We start from the raw sequence: 10,394 nt of genomic DNA, 5'->3' as shown, positions 1-10,394 counted from the left end.
CTCTTGTTTTTTAAAATAAAATTTTTATAGAACTTGTACTTTTTCATCTTTTTAATCACACAAATTGACAGTGGAGAGCAACACAAAGTAAGAAGAGAGGGACAAGTAACAAAGTGCCATGTCTGCATTTTAACAAAAGATGAGGTAAGTAAAAAGCTGATGACTACAGACATGAGTGAAGTTTCAGCAGATGTTGTGTTGGGTATTTTCAGAAACTTAAGTCATCCCTCTGACAAGAGCGAACTGGAGGGAAAACACCAGAAAGTTCCTACTAACTGCATGAGATTAAAAAAAATGATGTACAATTTGTAATACAATTAAACATTCAGTTGTTCATATACACCACATATCATGCATTTTTAAATAATACAGTCATACAACAGTGACTGGTATATACTTTTCAAACACCTCAGTTTACAGGCATCACTGTATCTGTGAAACTCACTAAAGAAAAGAAAAATGCCACAAGCATAATAGAAGCAGATTCCAGTTCAGATTTTATCTGGGGAAGTAGGAGGTGGAGGGTGGGGTTTGGAAAATTGAAGGGAAACTATTGTCAGACTGGTTCTTCTTTTCACCGATAACTAGGACTGTAGGCACCACTGAGGTCGTTTCCAGTTTCCTTTACAATCTGAAGAAAACACATTCCAGCCACACAAAGTTATGTTCAAACGGCTCACACAAGCTTTTAGCACTTTAGCTAGCTGCATAGTTGGCCATCTTACTTTCCTACATCACAGGCCCCATCCAAGTGTCCCCCCTGAACCCCCACAGACTTCACTGAGTTAAGAGCAATGGGACAGCACTTTGTAACGTATCACGTTGCTCTGATGATGCCAAAACGTTACATACAATTGTGACTGTATGTGGACTTAAGTAAAGTGTGCATAATGCAGGAATACCCTTCAAAGTCTGTGAGGCAGGACATTTCGATTGGGCCACAAAAAATGTGAAATAGCTGAAATAGCTGTAAAAATATTAATCTTTAACTGACACTTGTTCTTAAGTGAAGTGCTTATATCTGCAGCTCGCTCACACAAAACATCAGCCTCTCTATGTCCCTTTAACTGTCTAATATTCCACTTATTAGTTTACAGACATACAGTTTGACTGCAGAGAACCACCAAGGCCTTATAACCCCCAGGGTGTTGCTACTTGAACAGTTGTTGCTAAGCAGGTGAGGATGATGCTTCTCCATTGCTTGGAAAAACCAAAACCAACAGTTCTTTGCCCTTTTCTGACTTCCTCTTCCCGTCTGCGGGAATGGGTGGGGTTGGGGAAACTAACCAAGAAAGATGTGACTCAGTGCAACAGTGATTCTAGTTTGTAAACAATGGAGCTTGTTTGAAGGATGAATTCATTGTTGGTTTTGGTTTTTGATGGTATCTGATGAGTAACAAAAAGTAAACAGAAAAGTATCACCAGACTTATCCTTGAAGGGTAGAAAAAAAAAAGCACCACACATTGTAGCACCAGGGGCACGTTCAGGCCCAAGAAAACGTAGCAAAATGTCTATTTCATCATAAACAGTGAAGACTGTGTTTTCTTTTTGTTGTCTTTTTAATACCGGGTTCATATATCCGTTGTTGATGATTGGTGGTTGTGCGAGAGGTGTTACCCAAACGAGAGAAAATGTACCTCAAAGCACGTTCCAGAGCGTTTCGAGAAAACATGTTGTTAAACCCGGAAACCTTGGCTCAACATTGCACACTGTTTTGAGATTGAACGTACCCCAGCTGATTGCTCAACATTAAAATTCCTTATGGTTTAAATATTTTCCTTGACATCTGGAAGGTTGCGGCAGTTCCACAAATGACCACTTGCGGGTGGCTCCAAAAGTGAGTCAACCCCCATCGACTCTCATGTTAAAATGCCCAACTTTACAGCAGAAATAAACATTTTTACACGTTTGGTACAAAAAAAAAACCAAACAAACCATTTTTAGTCTCTACAGCTAATTTCCTCCTTCATGACTTCAACTGTAAAGGGATGAATTTTTTTTTATCTAACTCATCCGTTTAAATTTTGTTAAGAGTTATGTATAATTGAGGGATTACCACTCAGAATGACAGGTGGATGAGTGTATCCTTGCTGCAAGACACCATGCACCGAAGTTTCAGCTCCACACATGCCCCAACTCCTTGACCATTTCTCGATTAGCTGCGAGTTGGGTGGAGTCAGGCACTGCCAAGATAGCGACGGAAGAGCAGCTCACTCTGAGCTTCAAAACTGCTCCTCAGAAACCTATTGGTGACATCACGGAGGCTACGTCCATGTTTTTATGCAGTCTATAGTCCTGTCCATGCAGTGTTATCGGGGCTGAGGTCCACAGAACAGCAAACACACACACACACACACACACACACATACATACTTGTACTTCTATCTTTGTGAGGACACTCATTGACATAATGCATTCCCTAACCCCTTACCCTAACCTGAACCATCACAACTGAGTGCCTAACCCTAACCCTGACCCTAACCTTAACCTAAACGTAATTCTAACCATAACTCTAAAACCAAGTCTTAACCCTCAAAATGTGATTTGAAGGTGTCTCAAAAAGTAAGGACCGTTTCTGGCCACCTGTGCCTTTGGTCTGGGGGGGGCGGTGTTACTGCAGCCCCCACATCAATTACCCACCACATCCAATGACAAATCGCTATACAAATTGCATACACACATGAACACACACACACCTACCTACCCCTTCCCTCATACACAGACAGATTCACATACACATATACACAAATACACATACGGAGCATCTAATGGTTAAGAACTATAGAGTGACCATAAATGTGGATATTATTAGCTATTGTTATTGTTACTGTGGTTGTTGTTCTGTTGTGTTGTTGTTGTTGTTGTTGTTGTTGTTTTTCCCCGTCTCCCCACTCCCATTTTCCTTTTCCCCATATATTCTCTCTGTTTTCCTCTTCCTGTCCACTCTCATTCCTGATGCGGTCCAGTTGTCTGGCATCCAGACCACTCATACTGCTTGCCAATGATATTGGGACAGGACAAAAAGAAAAAAAAAAAAAGTGAGGACCGGCCAAAATGTCCTCACTCTGTTAGTAAAATACTTTTTTTGGTCCTTACTATGTAGCAAGTACAAGTACACACACACACACACACACAGTCTTCAGTCCTGTGTGAAGGTAGTAATGGAGACGCCACTTTCCTCCCCTGCTCTCTGTGACAGCAGAAGGTCAAAGGGCACAAACTCTATAACACCAGTCAAGATTGAACACCTGTCATGGTTATCTTTTCTTCTTCTGTCCCCTGTTGGTCATTGTTTCTCAACTTCCTGCAGTAGAAAGGAAAGGATGGTGTAACATAATTAAAAACCTTTTTGTAAACTCGATTAAATTCTGTTATGCTGACATGAGTTTCGCTGGTTTACCGTCTGTAGCATGAGTAGCTGATTCCAATGAAAGCACAGGCCATCGCCAAGAGAACGCAGGCGATCAGCACAGCTGTTCTCGTTTTGCCAGATTCTGCAAGAGACACTCTCTTCATAAAACTGTTCTCACTGTTTGCTCCTCAAAACAGCAGCTTCCCAGACATAGTGCTCCCCAGCCTTTCATGTGATCTTTTTAGAACTTGGCTCATAAAATATCATAAGTATGGGAAGATGACAAAATGACAGGGAGTAAAAGGAGAAGAAGAGCAGGCTATATCTGTGGAACTATGGAAATGAGAGTGAAACTCCGGGCTTTCTCTATGTCCTGTGTCCTTGAATGTTAAAAAATGAATTGGCTTTATATTCTTATGTGGGGGGGCATCCAGAGGATAGAGCCAGCTACACTAAAGGCCCTGTCACCTGTGGTGTGCAGTCTGGAGGGGGGAGTGAAGAGTAGGTGGGAATCAGAGGCATGTAGTGATGGAGTAGGTTTCTAGGGCTGGAGAAGACTGGATAGATATGGAGGCGCAAGCAATGGAGTGATTTGTATAAATAAATAAATGTGTTATGTAACTGGGAGCCAGTGGAATTTCCAAAGGATAAGGGTGAATTTCCCAGTCCTGTTCCCAGGACTGTGTGTGACTTGCAGCCAAATTTTGGACATATTTAAGTCTATTTAACCCCTGAGTGGGTATACCAAGGAGAAGAGCATTACAATAGTCAAGATGAGCTGTAATAAAGGCGTACATGAAAGTCTCTCCAACAGATCACGAAAGAGAGGGGCGTCGCTGCTAATGGAGATGAGCTCCACTGAAATTTCCTCTTGTGTCCAATGACAGTGTGGAAGCTTACTTACGGCCAATGTGGCTGGACAAAAGAGAATTAACTGTGGTGCTACTGGAAGGCTTGGTGGTGGTCGAGCTTGATGTTGTCCAGCCCGTTCCATCAGTCTCCGTCACAGAATCTGCTTTATAAGAGGTGAAAGAAGTCAGTTTTTCATGCGTCGTTTTACATTTGCAGATAAAGGCCACTTCAGTTGTAAAGAAATAATCATCATATGATATTTACAATGTCACCCAGGTTTTAGTTCTGTTTTATTATTCGAGGTCCCATTTATGTTTTTGTAAGTCACCAATATGATCATCTGACCTGACACAGCTCAGTCATAAGCAACAATACTGTGGAGGCTAACTGGGAAAATCAGCATAGTGTGTGTGATTATTAGCTCTTCACCCTGTGAGGGATGCGACTGCTCAGCAGGTGAGGTTGGTTCTGTGCTGCTTGTTTCTGTAGCCACGGAAGCTGAGGTGCTTCTCCTCTGTGTCGTCTGTCGGCTGGTGGAAGGTGCTGCTGATGAGAAAACAGCAATCACTTATACTGACACTGCTGGGAGCATGACTGTATCTCCCACTCCTAATACCACTTCTATAATCACCACTATCGGTGTTACTACAGTGTTGCTTCTTCTACCAGAGCTACTCCCTGTAACACTACTACTTAAGAATAAAAAACTCATACTGTAATTTGGACTGTGCAGGTGTGTGGTTGTCTTTACTGGATAGTTCACAAGTGGGTGGGTGGCACAGAATGCTATATGTAAGTAATCTTTCTTAAGTGGCAAGGTCCCATACAGAAATCTAATATGTGACATATATGTCCCTACATCAAAAGTGAAAACTGTGTTACAGTACAATAGACCATTTTCATGGTTGACATCTTGAAACTAAAGGGACTATTTCAAAGTTTTCTCTGCTGCTGAATGTGGTTTCTTGACAAGAGCTTCAGCCATTGTTTCATTTACAAGACAAGATGTTATAATAAAGTCTCTTATAATAGGACTGGATTGACAAGACAGGCTTGTCAAGAGGTTAAAGTTTCAACAACCCAGATCAGCTAGACACCACAACTGGTTGAGCATATTCTGACTCCTAAAGTGCACAGATGATTGCACACAAACACTTGCACTTACACCATAGTTTATATATATATTCAGCCACATTAAAAGAAAAAGGACTTAGAACATGTGTGCCTTTACCAAAGCCTGAGGGGTTTTGTACTTTGAGCTGTGAGGCCTGTGTATATCCTTCTATATTCCTTTCTGTATTTTTATTTACCCTCTGATCAGGTAATATTTATTTATCCATATAAGAAATGTGAACTGTTAAACAACATCTGTCAGCTGTTGTCACACTAGATATTAGACAAGATATTAGATAGATATTCGATATTAGACAACCCTATTACAAGTTAATGCTAATATACAGGCAGGTTTCAAGTCAAGAGTCAGATCACTGTATATTAATGTAAATGAATGTTTAATGTACTTGTGTGTCTGGTGTTATCATTTAAACCTGTGCAGTGTGCAGATTCCTCAGGTGAACTCTACATACACAGAGTTGAAAGAGCTGACAAACCCATCATCAGTGTTCCCACCTTCACTCATGCCTTTCCTGCTCTGACAAGTTTAAAGTCCTGGCACAGCCTGAACAAACATGCATGATTTCATAAAGAAAAATGCCAATAGGTAACATACTGCCTCACAGCGACATGTTGGAATTTACTGTTATGGATTTTGTTACCTCCCCATCATTTTAAACAACTTCCGTTTCACATTTCAATGACCTTTTGTAAATTCCTCAAGTAAATTAAACAATACTAAAACGTCTTTAAATTAACATTAGTTTAAATGTTTTTACACTTTTCACCCTTGCTATTTTTACTGCTACAAAAATGATCTAGACCAGTGGTTCCGAAGATGTGGGCTGGATAATAAAATGAATAAATGAATAAATAAATAAATCTTTAAAAAACATTAAAATGTTGAAAAACTCCTTTTAATTGTCTCATTCTTCTCGTATTCAGGCCTATCACTGTGATATGCCAATCATAGGCACTTTTATGCCGTTGCCGGCCGGACCCTATTTTATACTATATGCACTAAAAGATTACATCCGTCGCAAAAATGAGAGTACCAAATAGACAGCTGGTTAGCAACAGGAAGAATTAAAAAAAGAGTCAAGAGACAGGCGGTGAACCGACAGCTCAATCCTGAATGTTCGATCATTATCATTAAAATAAATGAGGCATTATTTGGCCCCCGTATTGTTATGGGGTCAAATGTGGGCCGCCAACAGCTTTGGGATATACAAGTAGGCCATGAGTTGGAAAACGCTGGGAACCACTGATCATTAGTATTCCCTCGTCTACAAAAATTCAAGCAAACACAGAACTCACTGATTGTGGAAGTAATGTTGAGGTCCTGGAGAACATCAGTGCGACCCTCTGCAAAATCAGACCATCATTAATCATTTATAATAAACGTGAAAAAAAAAAACACTTTCCCTCATGTACACAGCTACTCTGGAGTTTTTGTTTAGCTTTATGCCTGAAGAATCTAAATGAAGTGTGTGTTTACGTGCACGCTGCTCACGCACACACACACGCACACGCACACAGACATATGCTGCAGGGTTTAATGAAACTACTGTAATAAGCAGCACTTGTCCTCTTTTCTGTTGACTGCCCTAGTCTTGCATCAAAAATATTATGACCAACACTGTTTCTCATGAACTCAGGCAGACTCACTTGCTTTAGTGCCCTGTGGTGGTGGTGGTGGTGTTGTGGATCTCCATGGATCAGCTGAAACAAAATAAAAAGAGACGTTAGACAGTTTTATGCATCATCTGCAACCAGAAAATGTGGATGAACCAAAAACAAAAGCCCGGGCGACCTGCAAGACCCCACATCAGTGAAGCTCCAAACACGATGGATCCTACACTTCCCATGATACAACTCTATTTCCTGATGAATGCCCACAAAACCAGTTTGTAACACAGGCTTTTTGTTGTAAATCTGTTTCCAAGCACATGCTTTGATTGACACTCTCTCCAGAGCCGTCCAAACAGTCCTCATGACCCTGTTATTGTGCATAACACCAAGCACTGCACTTCACTGCACCTTCTAAATATCCTCAAGGATTTCAGTGACACATTGGCCTTTGTAAATAACTCAGATGGCAGAAAATGAAACTATCTGAGTCCCTCAATTAACAAAGCGTGTCATGCTCGTTGCTCACTTTAATTCCTCAAAGCAAAACTAATGTGTGGGTGACTCAGCCAGGAAGGCTGGTCAGTAATAAGTCACATTAGCAGTCCCCACCCAGGTATTTGGAGTTGGTGAGAGTTCTACACTGGACCTGTTCATATCCTTCCTGCTGGTACTGCCAAGAGCAGCATGATCCAGCATTTGTCATAAGGCTCCGTTCTGCTGCCTCCATGGATTTGATTCTGGATTCAGACTCAGAGAAGTGATACAAAAATGATTTACATGATCAAGTCGGAGCACCAGCCAAGATTCCCCACAGGATAATGGATGTCACACAGGAAAACTACGGAGCATCTGGAACAATGGTTTGAGGCAGTAATACTTGCGTTTGGCAGTACTTGCTGGCCTCAGAGTGTGTCTAGTATACAATTTAAAGTAATAACAATAACAATAATAACAATAATGAACTCTATTTGTATAGCAAATTTCATAAAAAGTTTCAAAGTGCTTGTTGCCAAGCAGACTTAAATTCTTTTTGGAGTAAACACTGGCTTCACTGGCTTCACTTCCCTCATCTCTGGCCTGTTATCTGAGGCCTATGGCCTAAATTTTAAGAAATGCAAAGAATGTATGGAGAATGTAAATGTTAGAATGTAAAGACAAATAACAATAAATCATGTACTTGAACTCAGTCATACAGCCTCATGCTTTCTCAGCCACAAGATACACAAGACAATCTCAGTCCAGACTGTTCTCGTCTGTGGTTCCTCGATGGTGGAACAAGCTACTGAAGTCTATCAGAGCAGGGACGTCAGTGTCTATTTTCAAAACTCATCTCCTCTGAGAGCACCTCCTCTCCTAACACCTCTAACACCCTGACATGTCTAACTAGCACTTTGAATCCACTTCCTTACCTGATCTCTTTGCACTTATTGAACAGCTGTAGTACATAGTACTTACACTAAGGTCTCCTACTGCACTGAAGCTTTAGTGATGTCCCTCATGTGTAAGTCACTTTAGATAAAGGCGTCTGCAAAATGAGTAAATGTAAATCTTACGTATACAGTTGAGGGAGGAGTTGGTCCACTGTAGAGATCCATTACTCTGCTTGCATTTGATGAGATTCGAGGTTCCCACTTTCCTCACATAACCGTCTACACACGAGTAGCGAAAAAAGTTGGAGACACAGGTCGCTGGTGGAGGTTTAGTTAGAGGCACATGAGGAATATCTGAACATGGACAACCGCCTCTGTCTGGAGGAAGAAACATCATGTGACAAAGACGGAGAAAAATGTAACTGGATGATTCTTGAGTTAGTTTGTAATAACAAAGGAAAAGCCTGTGTGGAACTGTAGTTGGACATTCTACACCTGATGTAACCATAAAATGTTTTACAGCACATTAATCCCGTACACATTCACACTCAAATCACACTGTTCACCAACAGAGTGATGCATTATTTTCTTAGTGCTATATAGATATTGAAAACTCAAGAAGCAGAAATGAAACTAAAATATGTGTTTATAGAGTGAGTTATTTCCTGTCAAAACATGATATCTGCCGCAGACTAAAGAGCCTCGACTCTCTTCAATTTCCTTGACTCTCTCCCGAGATACTTTGTCTTAATTCCTCCAAATTTGCGAATTCTACATGTGTATAGATTTATTTTATTATATTTTGTTATTGTTGCGTGCCTTGTTAAAGTTTCTATTGACTGATTTATGTTATCAAAGTAAAGTTGCAAAAAAGAAAAGACTAATCACCCAATTGAAAATCGAATTAAATCTGTAACTACGGTTTGTTTAATCGCAACTGCATTCATAAATACAGACTACTACAAAAATCCTCACAGACGATAGAGAGACACGAAAGTTGAAAAAAATAAATAAATAAAAATTGAAAAATTGAAAATAGTGAAAAAAGTTAACACAGAAAACAATTTTTTAAAAAAAACACGATTTCCATCTTTGTCTCTGTTTTTCAGGTGTTGGACCAAATCAGCACAAAAACAACTAGAGTAAAAGTGAGGATTTTTTAAAGGGAGTTCTGAACGGGATCTGAGATCTGTGAAAAGTGGCGGAGGGTAGTTCGCACTCACCGCCGTCGGAGCATCGGGCGGCTCCGAGCAGACAGAGCATCATAGCGCAGAGACACAGCAAGCGTGAACCCAGGTCCATCTGACGGCGATGTGGAGCCTTACAACATGTCCACCAGGTACACCGGCTCCCTTATAGACCATCCTCACTGCGAGACGTCCTGCTGCGTCTGCTGCTGCTCCTCCACTCGACGCTCAGGTTTCACTTTCGCTCCTCTTCTTCTCTGCGGCCGACCACACACGGTGTCAGGCGGTGCTACCGCCACCTGGTGGTGCCAACGTCATCGATCCTCGACTTGCAGACCTGCTCTCCCTGCGCTTGTCTGCATCCTGAAGATAGAGGCCTCATCCCAAGCCTAAATCCTGAACCCTCCTTAACCAACCTTAATTACTTCAATACCCACTGAGGCAGCACAGTTATTTATGCACTCTATGATTTTTTTTCTTATTTTTCATATTGCATCACTTTCCTCCACTTATTGCTTATTACAGTCAGACACCTCACAGCCCTACAAAGATACACTCTACCTGTCTTTGCTTTCACAAATTAGTTTATAAATGTATCAGTTTGGCCCCCACTTATTTATTTCTTTTAACTTTAACGTTTGGGTTTGTTACTTTCATGCTTGTTTCTTCTACCATATCCTTTTTTCTGTTTTTTTCTGCTTCCTGGTAACCATGGTCACCCGTGGTGTCATGTCACAACTATGACCTTTGTGTAATTTACTGATAATGCCCTCCATCCTGCCAAACTTAGCCTACTGTTTCCCTCCCTTTATATGTCAGTCCTTCGTTGAACTAAAAGTTAATAGACCCCTGACTCTTCCAAGGGGCTCTCCAAGTACCTGAAGCCC

The 10,394-nt window shown here is 41.0% G+C and overlaps 1 protein-coding gene across 4 annotated transcripts; it reads right to left on the bottom strand.

The window, feature by feature from the left end:
- Positions 1–33: 33 nt before the first annotated feature.
- Positions 34–9,768, bottom strand: il15ra (interleukin 15 receptor subunit alpha). Of its 4 annotated transcripts, none has more exons than XM_071501861.1 (8): positions 9,544–9,768; positions 8,504–8,698; positions 6,987–7,040; positions 6,636–6,683; positions 4,635–4,751; positions 4,258–4,368; positions 3,402–3,495; positions 34–3,305 (listed from the first exon to the last, which is right to left on the bottom strand). In XM_071501861.1, the coding sequence occupies exons 1-8, from the start codon at positions 9,620–9,622 to the stop codon at positions 3,236–3,238; spliced, it is 768 nt and encodes a 255-aa protein (XP_071357962.1). In that variant the 5' UTR covers positions 9,623–9,768; the 3' UTR covers positions 34–3,235. The 4 variants fall into 4 exon arrangements, with proteins under 4 accessions (XP_071357962.1, XP_071357963.1, XP_071357964.1 ...); XM_071501862.1 differs by having other exon boundaries at positions 4,635–4,748; positions 9,544–9,766; XM_071501863.1 differs by having other exon boundaries at positions 4,258–4,365; positions 9,544–9,764.
- Positions 9,769–10,394: the final 626 nt, after the last annotated feature.

Source organism: Trachinotus anak, unplaced genomic scaffold (genome assembly GCF_046630095.1).
Source record: "Trachinotus anak isolate AG129_WGS33_773 ecotype Australia unplaced genomic scaffold, CSIRO_AGI_Tana_v1 ptg000018l, whole genome shotgun sequence".
Classification (NCBI taxonomy): Eukaryota; Metazoa; Chordata; class Actinopteri; order Carangiformes; family Carangidae; genus Trachinotus; species Trachinotus anak.
This window is presented reverse-complemented; position numbering and strand designations above follow the sequence as displayed.